The sequence below is a fragment of the Lemur catta genome, chromosome 2 (assembly GCF_020740605.2).
Source record: "Lemur catta isolate mLemCat1 chromosome 2, mLemCat1.pri, whole genome shotgun sequence".
Classification (NCBI taxonomy): Eukaryota; Metazoa; Chordata; class Mammalia; order Primates; family Lemuridae; genus Lemur; species Lemur catta.
Genome location: NC_059129.1, coordinates 71,312,456 through 71,336,788, shown reverse-complemented (window position 1 = coordinate 71,336,788; position 24,333 = coordinate 71,312,456). Strand labels below are relative to the sequence as shown.

At 33.4% G+C, this 24,333-nt stretch overlaps 1 protein-coding gene across 1 annotated transcript in view; it reads right to left on the bottom strand.

The window, feature by feature from the left end:
• COL19A1 (collagen type XIX alpha 1 chain) overlaps positions 1-24,333 on the bottom strand; it is a 308,626-nt gene that overhangs the window by 131,727 nt on the left and 152,566 nt on the right. Inside the window, exon 15 of the mRNA XM_045542219.1 lies at positions 8,529-8,582. Within this exon, the coding sequence (XP_045398175.1) occupies positions 8,529-8,582 (54 nt within the window). The remainder of the gene's footprint in view (positions 1-8,528; positions 8,583-24,333) is intronic.

The window sequence follows — 24,333 nt, the reverse complement described above, 5'->3', positions numbered from 1 at the left end:
CACATATATGTGGACATATAGATACATATTTGTGTTGAACATATTAAAAATGTCAAATGGATAGCAAATGTATCTATAACTATTCATGAGAAAAGACCGGAAAAAAAAAAAAGCCCACATAATAGAAAAAAAAAGACTAAGTTTACTGGTTTTTAAGGAAAAGAAATAAAAGTAGTTTCTAAGCTATTTCTGCAGAAGTCAAGAACTATTCTGTGTACTATAATGCCAAGAGATTTAGAAATAAAATCACTGTACATCATATAATAGAGAAATTTCCACCTTCTCTTAGAATTGTAGCATCATACTTATTTTGTAACAGTTACTCTTCCTTGGTAACTGAAATATAATATATTGAAAACACTGAAGGGCTATGAAATTAAACTTGCTTTGAGAATTCTCAGCTATTAACTAAGGTAACTCAAAATACTATGGAGTTTTATTAAGTCGAGGTCTTGATAATTTATTGGAAACATAATTTGCTGGCTTTCAAAGTCTTTAGGCCATAAAAATGGTTCATGGTCCAAATGTTTTGCATTTCTGAAAACTTATATGTTTATATTTCCAAATTGATTAATAACTTGTGATTAATTCTTGGTTTTGGCAGCCACCCACACATATATTCACTTTGTCTCAAATGAATAAATAACTGTCTACTTGACATTTCCAATGGTAAATGTACCAAATAGCCACTAAGGTTTTCAGTGTGACGTTCTGAGTAAAGACACTGATGCAGGGGTATTAGCGTACCGTCACTTTGGCAGAATGTACCTTCTCCGTTTCCATCCTCTATAAGTGTTTCTGTGGCTAAGTAGGCAATATTTATAAGATGCCTTCACAGAACACCTGTCACCAGAGCACATTCAAAGTGCTCCTGGCTTAATCCCATAATATTCCTGAGGGCTAAATTGTTATAAAATAGATAAATTTAGATTAGAGTCTTGAGTGATTTGCCTGAAGTCACAATTAATCCAAATGCACAGCTGAAAAAAGAGCAGTTCTGACTCCCACCCCTGTTCCCCACTGACCAGGCAATGCTGGCTCTCAGTTGCTGGTGTAGGATAAGCAGGGCGTGGGGACAGAATGTGTGTTCCTTGCAATGTGTGTGACCACGGAAGGGTCAACTCTACATATCTACATTTGTCCCTTATTATATGCGGCCTAATTAGAAAAATAAAGTGGTTGTTTCCAAGCTAGTGCTTTGGTTAAATGTTCAACATGCTCCATTTTAAAGGTATGCCAATCTGGGTTTTGGTGTGGGGTCACTACATAGACAGTAAATGTTGCTTAATATACACAATAGTTAAAGAGATTAGATAGCTCTGCCGCTCTGGAGAATTGCCGATTTTTTTCTGGGCTCCAGTTTCCTTATTTGGTGGACTAGACTGATACAACAGTTTCCCTTTAGCTCTAAAATGGGACAATTTGATGTTCCTGAAATGAATCCAATTCCCCCCTGCAGCCCCCTACCCCTCCACCTGTCTCTCTGAAGCTCCCAGACACTCTGGGCCTTCAGACTGGGTGTTTCCCGTCTGAAGGAGTCCCTATGAAATCGTGTGCCTCTTCCATGCAGAGAACAACTCTTGGGTCTATTCACATAAATCAATAAGCCACTCAAAGTCAGCATCCTATTTGAAACATATGAAACATTTCCTCTTTACTAATCCAAATAACAGACAGAACTTATAAAGCTATTTTGTTATAATACAAATAGTGTCATTTGACCATTTAAATAAATGTAAGAACCTCAGCTCATTGTGGCTTTTCTATATAAGTATTATTGGAACAAAATCATCAGTTACAATCTTTCTTTGTTCTCATTGACAGCCTTTTCCAGGACGTTTTGTCTCTTCTGCTTCAAGTGCACTGCAGAGACCACTAGTTAGAGTGAAATTTACAACGATGAACCATAGGCACACTGTCATTAGCCAGCCGTGATGGCTAACTTTATCTAAGGGATGGCCGGTGCTCACAAAGTCTGCTACATCTTGTACTACGTCTCTTTTTCACCTGATTTTAATTAGACTGAGGTAGGAGTTGTTTCCCAATGTCTTGTTCCTTGCTTTACCTTTCCCCCAGTCACAGAGTATGTGCAAAAGTAAAGGATTCTTATCCTTGCTATACAACTACATCCTTAAGGACATTTGTTTGACATTAACATATATTAGCCTTTTCTCCTTCTTCCTGTGTTACTCCATTGCTTCAGCAACTATATTTGATCTAACTTTGGGAGATGCCAAGCACCCAAAATCTGCCACGGAGCTCTGCAAACAGAAACGCAGGGATAAATGAGGATTTGGTCATGTTTATCCGCTGAGTCTTATATTTGGGTTTGTAAGTTCAAGCAAGGTGTTGTGGAAAGTTGTGCTACTCTTGCTTGGGACCTGAACAATTACCCATCTAGAAATGTCAGACAGGATTAAGGATGGTATCTCTTGTAAACTCTCAAGATAATCCTCATGGAGACATCCTGAGGAAATTTCATAGGAAGTAAATAAAAAAAGATGTCATCTGTATCCCAGGAAGTTTATAACATGCACAAACATGAACCACTAGCTTTAGAATCCAGAATATTTAAGATGTTATTTATAATATGTATATTTGCATATACATATATGGATCCAAGAAAAAGGATGCTTTTTATTTTATATTTTTGTTCTACCTAGGACCACAGTGAAAACTATTATTTAAAAAATTTTTTTTTTTATTTTCTTGTTAGTAATATAAATTCTTAGTAGCAGGACACCAGTCACAGTTTTGGTGAGTGAGCACAATTATGGCTACACTCACTGTGCATTTTAAAGATCAATGTCAGTTTTAATATCTACAGACAAGAAGAAAATCTTTTATCTCTCTCTCATTTTAATGTGAAACTAACCAAATTAATTCCTAACAGTTCATGATTATTCATTATTTTTTCTATAAGACTCCTCAAAAATTCAAGCCCGTGCACAAATACGCAACTTCAGACAATTGTTAGTGGTTTCTACCAGGCCCTGAACTTGCCTCATTGGAATTACCAGATCATTTTATGGCTGTGAAGTCAGTACTTTGGAAAAAGCTATCCTAAAGTAAGAAGAAAAGAAGAAACATTGCTTTTTATTTTTCAGCTATTTTTTTAACTATACCGTGAGGCAGGACTGACCCGCATTACTGGCTTGCTGTGTTCTATAAAGTTTTCACAGAGCATGGCTAGGCTACGGGGGCATAATTTCACTTGAAAAATATCCCAACCTCCATAAAAACAAATCAGCTTAAAGAAAAGTTTACTTAGATAAGTCCTCTAGTATGTGTTGATTTCACAGAAGCAATGATTTTGATGTCCTTTTTCCTAACAGGATTGATAAAATCCAGTAATTATTAGCACATAATTTACGTTACTTGTGTTATCTTAGGTAAAGCACATAAGCCAGTTCAAAAACAAACAAATCAAAAGAAAAATAAAGTGTTTTTCCATGAAAGTCCAGGTAAATTTATACATGATCAGCACGATTTCTTCATAAAACAAATCTTGAGGCCTTCGTTACCCCACAATGATGACACCAATCTTCATCTCTGTTTCTTTAGGAAAAGGGAATAATCTAGTTCACCTTTGCAGACTCTTTTACAATGTGCTTAATTGTATTATCAACCTGGATAAACACTGAAGCCTCTGGGGCACTAGCACATGGGCATGAACATCCAGATAAAGTAATAATTCAGGGAAAAGGTAAATAAAATGAGTTCAGTGGAGCAGTAGTGAAAACAGTTTTTTTACCTTAAATAATTTTTTCTTGATCAACTAGACATTCTCTTTAATCAAGCTCTAATATTGTAAAGCGATACTGTCTTCCCTTCAGAAACATCTTCAGACCACTAGGCTGGGGATGAGAATAATGGCAATAGCTAACGCCTACCTGGCACGCTCCTCATCACGGCCATGTGGGGTAGGTATTGTTATAGTCTCCATTTTCCAAAGGAGGAAACTGAGGTGCAGAGAGGCTGAGGAACTTGCTCAACATCACACAGCCAATAAGTGGTAAAAGTGGGATTTAAATTCAGATAGTTCTGGCACTAGAGCTTGTGCTACAACCTCCACGTAAACCTCAAGTTGCTCATGGTGCAAGAAGCAAGCGAACATGCTGCCTGCCCTGCCCTCCCATACTTTTGCAGACTCCCGTCTCATTGAGGAAATATGAACCAGTCCCTTTGCTGTCAAGTCTAGGCTGCTGCAGAGGGACACAACCTGACAGAGGTGGGGACTAAGTAGGCTCCTGTTCTCTGTGCTATTCAGAATGCAAGGAATCCTGACCCCAGAGACAGCTTCAAAGCCAGCTTGAAGCAAGCGCTTCAGAAAGTAAAATCTGCACAAAAATGTTGGAAGGAGGCAATCAAAGGGATGATTGCCTGGAGTGGGGAAAAATGGACAGGTACAGGCAGAGAGGAGAAAACTGAGAGCAAGATAGAACAGGAGAGAGGAGTAAATTGTAGGGAATTTAAAACATAAAATTTCCATTCAGGGTCAAAATTAGGATCCAGCAACACAATGTAAGAGTGAGGTATCATCTTGGTCCAAACTTCTTTTACAGCTGATTCACCAATAATTTTTTTTTTAAGAGACCTAGAGTGATTTCTTTTGAAAAGACCAGGGTAGTTTCATACTAACCTTGACATGCATTTAATGTGACTACAAAAAATCCAAGTTTACATTAAAATATTATTATTTTCCTTATATTTTGGGAGATTCTATTAGGAATATTAAGAAATTCTATAAGGAATCCACATCTTAGAGGAAATTTTTATAATGCCGGTTCTTTTGCCATGTTGCCTGTTAATATCTATGAACATGCTCAGCAACCTGAAATGTTCCACTTTTCACTAAGACACTCCTCTGGGCTTCCAGCCAGTTCCTGTCTGTATCCCTCCACCTGATTTCCCATTGCTTGCCTGTCCTTTTTCACAATTCACCCCCTAATTTCTTTACACCTCTTCCTGTGATTCTTGTTTCCAGTGCCCTCCCCATTCATGACTCAACTAAAACTTCTCTCTCAAGTGACATTAATTCCAGCCCCTTCTTCTCTTCTCCAACATCTCTTCACTGACTTTGTTCCAAATTTTAATCCTGCTGAACCCTCCATGAGTCTTGAACATCTTCAATTGACTTCTTGGGCCTGCAGTGCCCTGGTTCCCCTCCTGGCCGCCGTCTACCTCATCATGGGTTGAACACTCTCTTGGCCTTCAAGTAGTGACCTCCCATTCTGTTCTCCCTCACTGCTCCCTGATACATTCTCATCGATACCTTAGGGTCAGCACTGAACTTTCCTTGAATTCTAAAAATGGTGTTAATCCATGAAGGATATGAGACTAAAAAATGTGTCAGCCAAATGCTTTACTTACGGGGCTTCAAAAAGATAATAATGTGAAAAAAAATTAATGGCATATAAAATATTCAAAAAAGAAAATCAGAAAGTTCAGCAATAAACAAACAAAACAAAAAAACCCCAAAGCCCATCAATCTCAGATATGTATTGTTACAGAACATTGTTAAAGTTACAAACAGCTTTTAAGTACAAAAAGCACATAACTTCTACATTTTATTAAATGAACACTTGATAAGATTAAGCAGATTAAAAGACAATAAAAAGAATAAAATCAACTAATAAAAATTTTAAACAGATATCTGGCATGGTGCTTGCAAAAAAAATAGTGTTATTGTGCTTAATAGAAAACTTTACAGAACAGGTTAAAGAGAAAAACAAAAGGAATTCATCACTCAGAATCCTTATGTCAACAAAAATAATAATAGCAATATTAACATATTTCTATAAAGTTTGCTATTTTTCAAAGCATGTTTAAATGTGACACCCATGTTTAAAACTCATCATAATTGTGAGATATTGGTAGAGTAGTAGCTGCCATCTATTTAATCATTGAGGAAAACCGACAATTTAGTGATTTATCTAAAATTAAATGTTCTGCTTTTACTAAAGATATTATACCTAGAAGTAAAGTGCATAAAACTTGCCACATATTTTATATGACAATGCAATGACCTCAATAACCTTAATGATAGTCAATTCCTTCCTGGTCAAACACCCATAATCAAAATAGAAGACTTTGTTGACAATGGGTCAGTAGAAAAAGAATTTTAAATTCATAGATTTTTCTAAATATTGTTTCCTACCGCAAACATCAGTGAAATGGAAAAATTATTGGTCTTAGCTTTCAGAACAAACATATGTACATACGCACACACATACACACATATATATATACACACACACACACATAAACATACAAATGCATTTATATGTCCAAGGGAGCTAAGTGCTACTTAACTCTTGAGCTGAGAAGAAATGGTGGCACTCAGATGGACTTAAATGTAAATAAGTAAGAATGCTCATTTCTTAAATTTATTTGATTCCCACTCAAGTAGCTTATAAAGTAGAACAAATCACTGAGCATATTTGGAAATAATCATTTGTAAATGTGGATAATGTCAATAATACCTGCTCTAGCTACTTCCTTTGATAAATAGGGCATTTGTGAAAAAGCAGTAGTAATAATAAACTAGGCCTAAAAATGTCTATATATTCTTTAGTTTCTGACACCATGTTACTCTTAATAGAAGATACAATAAAAGTAATATAAAATTATCTGCACTGTACACATTTATAAATAGAGTAAATTTGCATAAAATAGTGGTTCAACTTTACAATTTGAATAATTTCCTCCATAATTATCATGAAAAATATGTAAGTTTAATTTATTCTTTAACCCACTTTCTTCTGAAATGCATGCTTGATAGGGTACAATTTTAATTTAAAGCATTATTATTTTTAAAAAGCCTCATTTGAATATTTTTTCATTTCAGCTAGTATCTGACAAGTCTCTCATAATTATCTTACAAACCAAATCAAGAAATGTGGGTGGGGAGGTGACAGGGTTCAAATGCATTTGTGCAAGGTTTGATTATCATCCCCCAAGAACATCAATAGTGGAAGAGACAGCAGCCTGGGCTGGTGTTACCCAGAGTTGTCAGGCCCTGTTCTGTTAGGATTTATTTATGATTTGAATAAAGACAGAACGTAGGCTTATAAATTTCAGGGTGACATAAAGCTGAGGGATATTTCACTGGAAAACAGAATTCAAATTTTCTAAACAAACAAACCAAAAACCCCAAACCATTAGAAAGGTATAAGTCCAGAAGATGAAATTTAACAACAACAATTCCTATTCTGTGATTCAAAAAGGCAACTGCACAACAACAGCAGGGGTAAAGATCTGACTTAGCAGAAGTTTTCATTAAAATGAAAGGGGAAGAGCATTTAATCGACCACATGTCAGTACAAGTCAAAAGTGTGATACCAGCCAAAAGAAGTATTGGCACAATCTTAGGCTGCAATAGAAGCGCATTGTCTATGGTATAGGACATAATTGCCACATTTAATGTGCCCTAAATAACACCAGTGTCCAGTCCCATTTCTGACACCTCTGGAAGATGGTTGAGCGTTTTCTGGGAAAGACTACCAGCATGTTGGAGGGTCAGGAATCCATATGATAAGAGAACAAGTTAAGAGAATTGGGATTTTTATTAAGTCAATAAAAAATAAACCTTGGTAAAATGCATGATTGGCCTTCAAATATTTGAAGAACTTTGATGTAGTTGAGGAAACAGACTGATTTGCCAGAGGGCAGAACTGGCAGTGATATATGAAAGTGACTAAAAAAGAGATTTGGGGTTAACATGTCCGGACAATAAAAGAGACCATGGGATCTAGAGTCAGAAGCCCAAGTTTAGTCAAGTCACCTCAATTCTCTAAGTCATGGAATCCTCTTCAGCAGTGAACAGAAGTTGATAGTACCTGTTCTATTTAGCACAAAGACTTGCCATGAATAATCATATGAGAAAGCCCACATAAAAATTTTCTGAGACTTTAAAATGGTAATAATAACAGTAAGTCACAAGAATGAGGTGCCCAGTGCTCAGGTGAGGCTGATCAGTTGTCACAACACTGCAGGGCCTCCTTTCATTGGGATGATGGCCCTGACTTGGACTAGGGATAGAAGGTTGCTGCTATACTCCCAATTGCCATGATGATTTGTTTACTTACGATTTTCTCTCAGTTAAAGACAATAAATGGTAATAAAAAGAGAGTTACAAAGAGTCACTAATGTCAATCATATAATTTGGATAAAGAATGTAGTTAATATCCACAGTCTTCACAGAATTCATGAACAGGCTGGACCTCCATGAAGATACCCATCCACTTAATGCAAAAACTAAAACTATGACCAGAGTGCTCTAGATCAAATTAGGGCTAATTCATTTTATCCAAACAATACCTCTACACTTGTGCTGCCAATCTTGAAAATATATAGAATTTTCTGAATTGTAAAACCTCTGTTAAAATCTCAAATTTCAGCCTTTGGATAGATGATACTCTCCTTAGCCCATTTGCTTGCTGTATTTTGGTTTTATTTTCATTAGTATTCAGAAATAAGTTACCCCTGAGTTAGTAATGCCTACCAGTTGTTCCAACTTTACTTACCCTCTGACCCTCTTTTCCAGGTGGACCTTGGGGGCCTTGTATCCCCAGGGAACCCTGTGAGGAAAAGTAGACACATGTTAACAGATCGTTTTCAAGTGCACCTGCCTCACAAAGAATGTTGTGAAAATTAATACTTATTTCATTGACTAAAGCAAAACTTTAAAGCGATTTGAGCCCTTCCAAGGTTAAGCTATGTAATATACTAATAATGATGAATTACCCTACTTTGACTGATTTATCTTTGTAGCAAACTCCAGAAAAGAAGAAAAGGCAGTTCCAAACCAGGTGTAAGACCAAATGTTCACTCCCAGTGAAGAATCCCAAATGATTCGCGCTTCACCAAACTACCATAAATAAATGGAAACAATATTTGCAAGCAATAAAAAAAATCTCTTTATACATTTAAACTCTATAAATAAAACCATATTTTTGGTTGAGAGTAAGTTTGAAGTATCTTCTAAGGAAATATATGATTATGGTGTTGACTTCAAACATATGTCTATAACATTTAACTTTTAGTATAGACATTATTTACTGCTTTCTCATAATATTGTCAAGTGGTAGGGAAAAAATAATTTTTTCAGATCATGAAAAAGTCCCAGAAACTCCCAGGTGTTAATCTGGAAGTCTAGTCTCCTGATTCTTACAGATATTTACTATTATACAGGAATTTCTACTCAACATGAAACTCAAAATGATGATATTGCTATTTTTTCAAAGCTTCAGAAGTTATTACTACTTTTTCTTAGTCTTTCCTACTGCTTCCTCCTTCCCTATTCAACCATTAAATGTGTGGGATTTTAGGCTTACTTTCTTCTCAGTCTACATCCTCTCACCATGATCTCACAAACTTATGGGCTTCAGATTCTCTAGGCCAATGATTCCAAGATTTATAACCCCCATCTATTTTTGAGCTGCATTGAGATCCATACATCCAACTGCCTGCTGGACATACCTACCACTCAGCTACCTCACAGGCATCCAAAGTTTAGCACCTCAAACACTGATCTCGGGACCCTCCCTCCAAATCTGGGTCCTCTGCCATCTTCCCCAATTCAATAAAGCCACACCACAGGCTCCTAGTGCTTATTCCTGAAATCTATAACTCATTCCCCATACTTTACTCTCTCAAACTTCTCTCTCACATCCAGTCACCAAATCTGGTTAACTTTATCTCCCAAATGTATTTAATCCATCTATTTCTCTGCATTCCTGCTGTTCCATTATCACTTCTTGCTCATCTGTAAGAGCTTCTGAATTGACTCTGCTCATTTCTCCCTCCATTCCCCACATCACAGCCAAACAGCTTAAGAAGACCCACCTTGACTTTCCCTGACTTGCCACATGAGGAGAAAGGTGCCTTGTTTCAGTCTTATAGTGCCTTGTGCTTTTTCTTTAAAGTACTCACCACAAATGCACGTAAATGATTATTTGTGTAATGATTTGTTTCTCTCACCAGGCTCTAAGCTATAATAGATAGAATCTGTGTTTTGATCACAATGGTTATGTGCCTGCCTGTTAATGGCTAAATGACAATTTGCATTGGGGAATCAATCCACTCTAATAAAAGTTTTGGATGAAGGCAGTAATTTTCAAAAAGTTTTCCAAATATTTATGAATAATCTATAATCTATGAAATGCCTTAAATGGTTTGGAATAAATGAAAAATCTAATAATGTAAATTCAAATAAATAGGAATTCACCTTCATTCTTAAAGAAATTCTTTTGTTATCTAATTTAAAAATAATTAGGATTCATTTTTATAATATGACCTTTTAAATAAAAACTGATGTCCACCTTTTAACTAAAACACTAGCAGTGCTCATGATGACCAGTATTTATTATGCATGTATTCATTTTACAATTTTCTCATAGAAATTAAATTTTCCTAAGTCATACATGCATAATTTCATCATCTAACTTTATTTTGAATAGAAGAGATATATATATTTTAATTTTTCATTCAGATAGCTTTCATTTGATTAAAGTTGTCAGAATTAAGTGTAAATTATGGTAACTAATTTTCAAAAAGTGTTAATACAAAAATTATGCATGTGTCACCACTTCTTAGTGTTCCCACAAATCTTTCTGACTCCTTCTCCACAAGATGAATAAAATGTATATATTTAATCACTTTAATTTTTTTAATCTACTTTGGGAACAATTTAATGCTATATTGGTATATAGAGCCTATGCTTTATTGATTTAGGTAGGAATAAAAACCAGGGAATGAAAAGTAATCATTTTTGTTTGTAGTTAAAAAAAAGCACACCTGCCATATGATATATAACTAAGGAAAGTTGGCTAATGAAGCCAACTTTAGGATGGTAAATTCCTAACGTTTATAAGAAAAACAAATGTTGAAATCCAAATATAGCAAGTATTAATTACGATATAATTACACAGTTGTGTCATTTTTTATAAGACTGACACAATCTTGGCTCAAGATTAAACTCTTTCCTCTTACCCTTAAGAAAACAATTATCATTTCATGAATAGTCAAACTAATATATAACATTTTTGATATTCATCCAAATGCTGACAGCTCATTCACTGTTTTTAAACATGAGTAACTAAAACACACACACATCAAATGTTGATCAAGGGAGTACACTTAATTCTGAGACACATAAAATAAAAAATCTACACCCTTTACTATTTGGAGAAATTATACAGCAAAAGTCTACATAATGCAAAAATATTATATTTGATTTGGAATGCATTTAACAAAATCAAAAAATATGTATGAGATTCTTTCATGTGTGAGGTCTAAGTAGTAAGATATGGTACCGACTCATATGTATAAACCCACTGCTTCCTAGATGTTCATGATTCTGAATCCACCTCCTTCACTTTTGTTAAACCTAGGGCCCAACCAGGAGTTTGACCAAAAATCAGGAAATATTTTTTTAATTTGTAATGGATCATTCACTATTTGAATGATCCATGACCAGTTTGTAATCCTAGTCAGGTTGCCCTAAAGTTCAGAACATTTTTGAGCTGTATTCATTGAACACTAGTTGACATTTACGAAAAAAAATAATTTTAATATCGTCATTAGCAAAACACAGATCAATCAACTATAGAAAAATAATATATTTTCCCAAACTAAGAAATTAAAATTTGGGGAAGATTATTTACTATTATCCAGGTCACTACTCTTCCCATTTAGTAAAATCAAACAATGGATTTATCACTTACTATGAAAATTACAGACATATTTAAGCTCCAGTTTACCTAAATTAAACTTGGACAGAGCTCAGCATTTGTCTAAGAACCCCTTCCACAGTTCTGTCTTATTCTGGCTTTGTGAAGGTCATTAGGCATGTACTTTACTTATCCTCCTGGTTGACTGTCAGTTCTAGAAGGATAGGGGCTCATTTTTCCTATCCTCTACCACATTTATATAGAAGGAACTCAATAAACATTTGGTATATTGGATTATAAAGAAGAAAACTCCAGGGTAGAACAATACGAAGTGTTGGTGTTGGAGAAAAGGCTTCTGCTCTTCATATAATCATTTTTATTTTCAAAACCTCGACTTAAATACCACAGTGCAGAACTTTCAATCTTGTCTGTCTTCCTCAGTCTGAAGTGATCATCCCATTCTCTGATGTCTGAGGGTAAAATTTGCCTTATAGTTCATTTAAGAATTAATCTTTTACCACTTGTAATATCATCTTCATTATGGAACTTACCCAAGTCTGACTACTACCTGACATTTTGCAGATTTATATGATTTTTCTAGCTAGAGAATCTTATTCTTAAGTATCTTTGTACACACGACACATTTGCATAATCTGTGCATTTTTTCTTCTTTGATTTAATTTGCCAAAGAATAATGCCCATTTATTTTTTCTACTTTTTTCACCTACTTAGTCTACTATAAAAATAATTATAAATTGGGTTTCTAAAATTTTATAAACATGGATTTATCACTTTTCTGAAACATACGCTTGACATTGTATTTAGTATTTTCATGATGTAAATGTATGTGTCTCTATAGTCATTCATTTTATTTTTTAAAAGAATTCTGGACATTAAAATTGTTGACAAAAAATGGAACTCATAAGGTTGTTACCTCTTTTGGCTAAGATAAAAATATGCAAAATATAGGCCAAGCCAGGTAAACCATTTCAAGTTCCAGTGGATAGCTATTACAATGTGTTATATTTCACATAGCTCTCTCTGGACAATCTACTGATTATTTTAAAACAAGCTAGAGCTTATCATCATGGAAGACCATGTAAATATTTAACTGAGAAATTACTTAGAATTAACTGGTTCAGAACAAAATTTTGAAGTGTTTAACAAATATAGCAGATGTTTAGTTGAGTTAATAGGGTAGATTAATCCCATTTGAACACATTTTCATTTGTAAAAAAAGACAAGATGCATTCATTACTTCTCAATCAAGGAAGGGAGCTGAAGTAGAAAAGGAAAGTTTCATCCTAAAGTATTATTTGCACTCCCTTGCCAGGAATGTTGCAGTACATATGATACCTAATACCCACTAAAGCAAAAAATGTAATGCAAGTATATTTTAAGTGTTATCATTATTGCTTTAGAATATGCTTCATAGACTTGAAACATAAGATTAAGCAGAATCTACATACATTCTTAAAATACTATTAGGGGATTTTCTGCATTTCAAATAGACTGTACAAAATTAAAATGGAAAAGCAGAGTTTGTCTTTCCAGAAAATTTTGTGCTTTTAATATGAGAACAATGGGAACAAATTTTGTAAGGTGGGGAAATCTGAATGAAATTTTGTTTTACATATGTACTTGTTTCTCTTGAAAATGAATTTTTTTATCATAGGAAATAAGTTTTATAAGAGTTAAAAAAAGCAAATAAGTAGAAACATAATAGACATATAGTCCAGTCATCAGAAATAATTTTTATATTAGTTCTGAGAAGTAGAATTTAAGAATGTTTATGTTAATGATATATTAAAGGAATGATTAGTTTTATATTATTTCAACAAATTATCATGACACAAGAAAAAAATTTCCTAAGGGTGTGTAAGTATTCAGAAAAAGAATTCTATGTTTACATAAAAAGCCTATCATTTTATCATAATCAGTTGTCAGTGCTACTAGGAAATAGATGTTTGACATAAAGAACAATAGAGTCTCTTCCACATACTAGAAAAAGCCCTCGCCGGGCACTGTGGCTCAAACCTGTAATCCCAGCACTTTGGGAGGCTGAGGCAGGAGGATTGCATAAGCCCCAAAATTCGAGGTTAGAGTGAGCTATGATCATGCCACTGCAATCCAGTCTGGGCGACAGAGACCCTGTCTCTAAAGCAAAAAGAACAACAACAACAACAAAGCCCCAACAAACGTTTACAGTAACACTGATAAGGGAAGACTAGGAAGAGCTGTCATTAGAAAGAAAATCCTATGAAATATTAAGGTGGGCAGGAATAATTCAATCATTATCAGTTGTGGTAAACAAGTTCCCTAATTAGATGGACAATTTTATCCTACCTACAACAATTCCAAGTTAACAATTTCAAAGTTAACAATTTCATCTGAGGCTCTGGAAGCATTTCAGACATAGGTCATAATGAATTATGATTATAACATGTGGTTGCAGGGACATACTTTAATAATAATCTTTTCCTATGGTTGTCTAAATTCAGAAAACACATATCTTTTTGTTATATAGATTCTGAAATAGCTTGTTATCAGCCACTATTGATTCAATTAATAAAACTAGAAATATTATAAATTAAGTAATAGAATATGTAGTCTGAATCTGGAATGATGTTGAAACATTTGTACTGCCCACAAACTTTCTTTTGACAATGATTTTCGCTCCTATTGTGAGGCTTTCTATTTTGCAAATTGTATATATCCTCATTTTCTTTTCACTGTGCATATCATCAAGCACTGTGCCTTGAATTTAGTGGGTGCTGGGTGGATGAATGACAGCTAAGATTCCGATTCTTTACACTTGTCTTAGTACTTCTGCAGTGGTGAGAATTGTAATTGCCATAGCTACAGAAAATCCAATTTAGATAATTATATTTTTCATCCACAAATCCTACTTGATACCAAAATAATCCAAGTTATTTTTACTTCTTATGTGGTACTATTGCAAAATAAATGCTATACTTATATTTGGAGGAGTTTGCCCTTCATTACAAGAAGAACTATAACCTACGTTCTTTAATTTATCTTACATTGATGAGGATTAAGTATTTATTTGTTGAAAAATAACATCAACTGAAGATACTAAAGTATCTACACAAACCATTAATTAATACAAAATAGAACCAATCAAGTTATTTAAAATGCTTATATTGTTTTAAATGATGTAGTTTCATATTTGGTAATTATTCTTGGTTTACTTTCATTTATCATCGACACTTTCATATTTTGGTCATTTCATATTTTTAATTATTCTTGAATAAGAAAAACTTTGTGTAGATTTCTTTTATTTTGGCCTTAACTTAATAAATGAAATGGTTTGATTTCAGTTAACTCAAGGCTCTGCTGACAAGTAAAATATCGGCAGGCCATGGTCTGTCAAATCCATTTGCATTATCTGTCCTAATGACTTATGTGAGCAAGCATATGATTGATTCCGTTTTAATAATTAGTCTGATCATGATAACTCTGTATTTTTGGATTGGCTTTGCCAAAGGTCAGTGGCCACATGGAGACAAAGCTCTGTTGCAGACAGGAGGAATGATCTATACATACGTTGTTTTTAAATGTTTTCCAGTGTCTTCTGAGGAATGAGCAACATGATAGTAATATAATTTCAAATTTAATATCATCAGTAACTTTTGCATTTGGGCTATGTAACATAAATGACTAGACTGCAGAAAACCTAATCTAGTAATTTTAGGATTAAAAAATAAATCACTACAGAGATAGTCACACACCACCTGAAAGACCTCGGTATTTAATGTCGATAACTCTCAAGATGATTTATACAATACAAGTCTAAGTTTAAAGTTGCAATTGGGTGAGGTACTGAAAATCAAACTTTTAAGGGGGAAAATGCTCCATGCTGTGATAAAGAAATTCTTTAAAAGTATTAAAAACATAGATTGAAGTACTTTTCTCTTTTTAACTTTTTTCTACTGGCTTTCCTCTTTTCTGCCAGAGGCTTCCATTTTCCAAGGAAGGATTAAGATTGTAATAGCCTAAGTATGAGGACAAAGGAAGAGTTTGGCTTTTGATGCCCAAGAAAGGATTGCTGAGTCCACACAAGACAGTAGTCTGGACACTAGGCTCTATTAAGAGAAGAGTGTTTCTAAACAAGTACTTTATCATTACATATCAAGATAAGCTGTCACAGACCATAAAGTTTAACCACAAATCACAAAGCCAAGAGGAGATGTGGGGGTAGTTTTACCCAACCACAAAGGGAATGTAGAAAATGTGCTTCCCTTCCTCGTCAGGAGAAGAATGGTGAATAATTCAGATACCAGTATTCTTGCTTTCTCTCTTCTTGGGAAACCAAGAGGAAAAAGAATCCAGAAGTCATTAGACTTCTCAGAAGCAACACTGATGCCAGAACACAAAGGAGCAAAACCGTTATAATTCTGAGGGAAATAATTTTCAACCTAGAATTCTATACTGTGACAAACTAACAATCAAATGTGAGCGTAGAATAAAGACATTTTTAGACATACAAAATTCCAGAAAACTTACCTCCCTTTCATATTTTTTCATAATTTGCTTAAAGATATGTTCACATAAATTTAGAAATAAAACCAGGAAAAGAGATGACAGGAAAGGAAGAAGCAGTGGCAGTAGAGAAAAAAATAAAGGTAGTCACAGAAGGAGAAGTTTGCAGTTGGCCTAGAAAGCTACTAGTCAAGGATGGAGTAAAAGGTCTGAATGGTATTTCCAGAAAACAAGTGACTCAATGAGAAAATTTGAAAAATATAAAAGCTATCACAGGGAAAACAGAAAGACAATTAGAAACATCAGGAATAAAAAAAACAAGCAATAACAAAATACTCAAGAAAGGGAAAGTACAATACTTGGATGTGCTAATAAATATTTACAATCATAAAAATGTGAATATTGTATGTTTGTTTAAATAAAAAGGGTGCTATTATCTCTATTAACTATTCATCTGTAGCTGGACATCTAGGTTGTCGGTATTCTTTTAGTACTACAAACAATGTTGAAATGAATAGCCTTGCATATGTATAATTTCATAAATGAGTGAGACTATAGCTATATTTTCTGATTCAAAGCAAATGTGGAATTTTGATAGTGTCAAATTGCCCTTCATACAGGAAGCTGTATTCAGTCACACTTCTTCCAGAATGCATGTGTGTTTTCCCACATTTTTGTTAACATAGTGTAGTATCAAATTTTTTGACCATTTCCAACATTGTAAGTGGTTTTCAGAGGTGTTTTAGTTTGCATTTCTCTTATTATGAGTGAATTTGGGTATCTTTCATATGTTTAACATATTGCCACACTGGAAAAAAATTTTTTTTCCTAGGGAGCACAGTGTTTTATTAAAAACAGACTAAAAACTTTGAAAACAAAATGATCATTTCTAATTTAATGAAAAATTTGTTATTTTTTATTGTTTTCTGTGTGTGAGTTATATGCAACTTCAAAAATAGTTCACATGGCTCCCAAGGTGAAGAGACGTGTGAGTTACAGATGCTTCATGAGGCCCTGGGCTCAAAACCAGCGTGAGTTAAATACCACTCATATGGCAGTTAATGTGTTAAAAGCCATCTTATTCTTTCTTTTCTATAAAGTCTGTTCATCTCTTTGCCCAATTCTAAAAAACTGGGTTGTTAGTTTTTTTTCTTGATTTGTAGAAGTCTCTCTCTATATTAGGATATCTATTATAGTTCTTTGCTGTGAGTTGTAAATATTTTTTCTCAGCTGGCCATTTGATTTTAAGACTTTTTTTTTTATCCTATGAGAGTTGTTTGTGCATGTGGTCAAATATACCATTTTTTTCACTTATGCCTTTGGTTTTTAAAAAATATTTGAAAAGTTATCCTCTATTCATTATTTTTAAAATTCTTATATTTTCTATAAGAATTTTCTGGTTTAGTTTTTCAACTTTAAAATCTTGATTTATCCAATATTTTTATTGGCACAGCAATCATGTATGGACCCAACTTTGTATTTTCCTAAATGTTGTGTAGTTATTCCCAGTCTATTTATTGAAATGATATTTTAAATTATGAGCCTTTCATAGTACTGTCTGATTTTTTAACCTTGTAAATGTATTGATTTGAAAAGTATTAAAATTTTATTTAAAACATTAAATACATTAAGGCAAATAAACTGATTCTCAAAGTCCACTTATTGTATATAGATTCAAATTTAGCTCTTGAAATAGTAAGGAATTGTCCTAATTTTCATATCTGGCATCTTATTCTAAAGCATACAGAAGATAAGTTGCTATTACTGTTAACAGAATCTGTTCTCAAATTACAATAATTTGCTACTAATTTGGATAACACAGAATGGCTATTCTTATCATGTAAAATATTTTTAATCATTATTTTGTCTTTAGACTCAATTTGTACTTATTGGTGACAAAACCAAAACTTTACAGATTGAACAAGCATTGTTAATTCTGCAGAATGAAAAAATGCCAGGGTGATTCCTTAAATATTGAGTAGTTAGTTTTTAATTCACAAAATCAGTGAGAACTCTCTGTGAATTAAGAATTATCTACATGGTGAATTTTTGTGCACTAACTAATGTGAAAAGTAGTTGCATTTTTTTATTGGCATTTTTATGGGTAAGTAGGAAACATGTGCTAGCAGTTTTTATACAGCCAAAAAAGACTAATCTTTAAAACTGTTAGAATTCTGAAACTTAAATACATCTGAGGGCTAACTCCATTTCCATGGAAATTATATTTCCGGTCAGTGAACAAATCAGTCTATATACAAATATTTCTTTAAAACACAACCTTTTAGAAACACGGTTAATCTGTCAAGCTATGGAATTGCATCTATTTTATGGACTGAATATGTTAAGGCTGTGTCAGCGTAGCTCTAATTCAGTACAAATAGCATTAATGAGATTAGTCATGATGTGTCACACAGATCTGCAGGTTGTCCCAGTGTCATTTTCTGTCTATTGGGTTGGTAACACGAGTTGGATGAGCTTTCTAAAAACATCAGATTGTGAAGCTATTAAAGCCAGGAACAAATACCTTAATTTTCCATTTACCAATGAAACCCTAGAAAATTGACATGAAAGTAAATTATGATTAGTGTTTTCTTGATATTTTAATGAAATGGAGTAATCAGAAAGTTATTTTCAAGGTTTTAAAAAAGAAGAACTAGTATAGCCAGTGAATAAATCAGGATAATTTGAGAGTCAATATATTTGCAAATGTAGAGAGTATATTATAAAGCCATAACAAACAAACAATAATGAGGAAAAGGATAATGTGAACAACATATTAAAAAGTATTTGCTTCTACCAAGTGCAAGACTCCTACGTTGCACTAGATAGAAGCCCTAGTGCAACATTTAATCATCATTTCAACAAATCATTTGATGATCTCCACACATTCAACAATAATAAATCAGGAAGGGGGTAGAGAATTGAATATCTGCTAATGTGTCAGGAATTCCACTAGTCACTTCACATATGTAACCTTATTTAATTTTTTTTGGCATGTGGAAGCTGAAAATATTCTTTAATATAAAATAAGTAGTTCATGTTACTCTTAAATTATGCATATATAAGTGTATGCCGTTAAACTATACATGAAGATCTAGACATAACATGCATGAAGTGAGACATTTTTTTTTTCTATGCCTTTCTTAACTTTTTATTTATTTATTTTTTATTTCAAAATACTACAGGAGTACAAATGTTTTTTGTTACATGTATCAATTTTATTATGTTTGAGTCAGGGTTATAAGTGTACCCATCACCCAGATGGTGTTCATTGTACCTGTTAGGTAGGTTTTCATCCATCCCCTCCTCCCCCCCCTACTTGATTTCCACTGAGTTTTACTTCCCTCTGTGAACATGTATGCTCATCGGTTAGTTTCAATTTAATAGCAGGTACATGTGGCATCTGTTTTTCCATTCTTTGGATACTTTACTTAAGATAATGGTTCCCAGTGCCATCCAAATTGTTGCCAAAGGTCTTAATTCATCCTTTTTCATGGCTGAGTAGTATTCCATAGTATACATATATCACATTTTGTTAATCTACTTGTGGTGCCATGTTTTATGGCCTAAGATATGATCAATCTTGGAGAATGTTCCATGTACTGATGAAAAGAATGTATATTAAGTAGTTTTTGGGTAAAATGTTCTGTAAATGTCTGTTAGACCCATTTGTTCTAGAGTCCCATTTAAGTACGGTGTTTATTTATTTTCTGCTTGGATGATCTGTCCAGTTCTGTCAGTAGGGTGTTGAAGTACAAGGCAATTATGATGCTGCTCTTTATCTCTTCACTTAGATTTAGTAGGGTTTGCTTTATGAATCTGGGTGCTCCTGTGTTAGATGCATATATATTTAGGATCGTTATGTCTTCTTGTTGAATTGCTCTCTTTACTATTATATAATGACCATTTTTATCTTTCTTTACTGTTGTTGATTTGAAGTAAATTCTATCTGATATGAGAGTGGCTATACCTGCTTTCTTTTGGTTTCCTTTTGCATGAAACATTTGTTCCATCCATTCACCTTGAATCTATATGAGTACTTAGAGTTATTAAAATTAAATTATATAATATTATTTAATTTTAACATTTCTAAGAAATAGAATTGTTCCCTTTTATGGATGAAAAAATAAACTATCGGCAACACTGTAAATAAGGGATAAAGCTGAGCTCCTAACTCAAATGGGTCTGACCCTCAAACTCTATTCTATTATATATTCTATAAGATATTCTACTTCCACTTCCAAAGAAATCTTTAGAGCATAAGATGTATTTGGTGTGTTTCATCTTAAATCCATGAATGGGTATTCAGGTCAATATTATCAGATTTAAGACACAGGATGATCCTTGACATTTCTGATACCTGAAGGTATTAAACTTTCCAGAGTATATTATATTAGGAAACTAAGAAGTGGTCATTATATAGAATGGCATTTTATAAGAAAAGGAATAAAAAATTAACAGTATAGACTGAAGAGATAGCATTAATGAGATTAGTCACGATGTGTCACACAGAAGAGAAGTACAAATAGCAAGGACCCACAAGAAAGGTACTCAAGGATTTGAACTGATTGGAAGCTGAATGAGTCAGTAGTGGTGTGGTAAACAAAAGAGCAACCATTTCCTAGGATTTGTTAAAACAGAGATGCAATGCACAAAGACTGGTTGTTGGTGACAATCATCGGTGAGTCTTTTGCCTTTCTATTTGTCTTGTGACATAGGTGCTAACTGCTTTATGTTTTGAACTATCTTTTCACCCTTAGGATGCAAACATAGCCAAAAGAAAACCTAGAAGATTTAAACTTAATTTAGGTCTGAAAGTGCTTGATCGTTTGACATGGTCCTAAATAAAAATAATAATGGCTACTCGGTTTAGTACACTGCTTGCTCAGCAACCTTTGGGGTATCCCACTTGGGCCAAAGTGTGGGACACAATGAGTCTATATAAGTTCTGTAAAAAATTTCCTTGTCCTTGTTGATGTTACTGAATTAATGCCTCAAGTCAAGGAGAAAGGTCAAAGCATAAACTTAAGGAGAAAATTACCTGGCTTTGTAAATTAGACTTAAATGATTTATGGGATTTGTTCAGCTGGTTGGGTTTGGGATCCTGGGGGTCAGGGTTGAGATCAATAGTACAGGTTGGCCTAATCTACTTGCTGGAGTCCTATTAACAGTTGTCTTAACTTAATGTTACATGAGACAAATTGAACAGTTCTGTTCCCATCCTATGTTGGTAAGATTAATCAGAATGACTGATAAAGTGGCATACTCATATGAAAATTTGCCAGTATAGAAATAAGGAGTGGCTATTCTTGTGAGACAGTGAGTCTTCCCATGGGTCTTTTGTGTTTCTGTATATCTTGTGAGGGAGGTACTAACTGCTCTTTTGTTCTGGACTGTCTTTTAAAGAATGTTTTATAGCAAAGATAAGTATACATTTACTTACTGTTTAGGATATTGAAGATAATGTCTCTCTCTGGGCAAAGGGCAAGTTTTCTTGCAGCCCACTATAAAAAAAAATTGGCTTCCCTAAGCTTGGAGTTACTCAGCTGTAACATGAACCCCGTGAATATCTAAGAACCTACTAGGGTTACTCCTGGAACTTGGGGGCAAGGGCAACCAATGTAAACATGAAGCTCATGCTGCTTGCTGCCTTGAGTAATAATGCCTTTTCCTCTGATTCAGGAGTTTCATGTTTTTGCCAGAATTCATGAAACCAACAGACTGAATTGTTGTTTTCTTTCAAGTAGGGTAAAATCTCATACCTTTCAGAGTTCTTGACATTGGTAAGTCAAATCCTCTCTCTATATTGGTCATTTATCTGACTTAACTATTCCCTATATTTATTCTTTGTCCTTTTAAAATAATGTGATGAAATAGAGAGGGTTTAAAGAAGAAACAATGTTGTTAATGGGTTGGCTATGAGACAGTATGTGGCTAAAGGAATTAGAATTCTTTAGAAAAGGTAAAGGGGAAAATAATAGAATTTTAAGGTTGAAAAATGGCCTAAAAACCTCTGTTTGATCCCTAAATGTAAGTAAGTGACATGCCCAAGGTAAAATAAGTAAATAAATAAAAATAGTTGCGCATTTGAGCATAAAATCTTGGTTCCTTGAACTTATATCCAGTATTTCTTTAACTATTTATCAAAAGATGACTCTATTAATGGATTAAACTATATAAAGTTTTGCTCATGTCTGTAGCATATTGAGCAGATGATAGGGTTCTTTAAGAGGATAATTCCACTTTTACACAAACATGACTTTCAAATGATCAAAAATAATCAGAGGGTAGTAAGTAAGTGACATCAGGCTTGTTATTGCTGAAAATTTTCAATATGTGAGAAGGTGACCTCTTGTCCTAAATTAATTAGCTTTGGTAGCTGGAAAGATGGGATCTTCTCCTCATTATGATGTTCAAGTCAGTGATTTTATATTTTTCTGTAGATATTTTCACTATAGGATTTGGTGATATTTTACTTTAAAAATATCTTTGTCAGTGAAAAATATTTGTTTCCTCTACTCAATTTATTGAGTACCTAGACTACATCAATTATTTTTAGTCTCTGGGGATGCAGTTGTAAATAAGATAGACAAGATTCCTGTCCTCATGAAGATTATACTGGTGGTCAAAAAATACTTAGAATTGAATTTACATTTAATAGTTTTCTTAAGCTGAAAGAACTCTACCTATAAAAACACTGTGATTTTACAAAAGTTCTCTTTAAACATTTCTCAGCAATTACTTTACACAGTCTTTTAGATTCATTCCTATTAATATTTTTGCAATTCATATTAGCATAATAATAACAATAATAATAGCTAAGAGTTAAATAGTATTTACTAAGAGGCAATCATTATTCTAAAATCTTTACATATACTAACTAATTTAATCATCACTACAGCACTATATGATAGGAAATATTATTATTCTATTTTATAGATGGCTCAGAGAGGTTAAGAGACATGGTCAAGTTCAAACCCAGGTAGCCTGGCTCCAGGGTCCGTATAACTCCTGATCATGGATTTTGGGTTTGTTAAAATCAGAGGAATAGTTAATTGGAATGAATATAATTCTAATCCTTTTCAGAGAGCAATCAATCAAATATTTGTGGTATTGCTAATTATTATTACTATTAATACAACGTACCACCACAAAGATTTATAAAATGCTTAAATAGAATGAAATTAATTAAAGCAATTCATATGTAGATTTATGGCTTAAATAAATACATGCTTTATTGCATATAATTTTCAAAAGGACTACCTGTTTTATAATTTTCTAATGGCATTTAATATATATTTAATTTATCTTCCTAGATTGCTGAGTATTTCAACATGAAATAAAAGAACTCTTTTATAAAAGTCCCAAATTGCCAACGCATAGTGCTTTTAGGAAAGAAAGTTTTACTGTTGAGCTTTAAAATGCATAATTTAGACTTTTGATGAAAACAATTTGAAATGTTTTTTGAAACAGAAGCAAACTATAAACAGAAGGGCAGAAGAAGCTATTCTCAAATCATTCATCTAATGAAAGATATATAAATTACCTCCATGTTGAATGAGCTGACTGTAAGTTTTTCCAAAACATAAATCTTCTCTGAAGCTAAAACATAAATCTTTCTGGAGCCTTAAGCATTAACTTGCCTGTATTTCTGCAAGAGTATATAAAAATAGCTTCATGTTATAGAAACAGCTTCTATTTTAATCAATGAATTCACTTGTATTTAGTATGTCTTTTGCCCACAAATAAAAAAAGGATTGATTTTTTAAAATATTTCAACTGCCTTTTTTCTACTGACTCACTAATACTCTAAAAATCCCAACGCTGAGTTGGATAACCAGTTTCAGAAAGTTAACAATGAATTAAATATGAATTGTGCAACTTTTTAAGACTAATTGATCCAAATTGAGGCAACTCATAGAAAGAGTGTCTAAATAACTGAGATTTTGACATGTGAAAGATTTAAAATAATCTTAAATTGAATAGACTGTTACTATGCTATAGTGTATATATTTGTATGTACATATAAATATCTATAGTAAATATATGATGTAGAACATATATCTATTCTAGTCAGAACTGAAAGTGGAATTATGCTCTTTGGGCATATAATCAGAACTTTTCTATTTTATTCACCTAAAAAGAGATGATCATA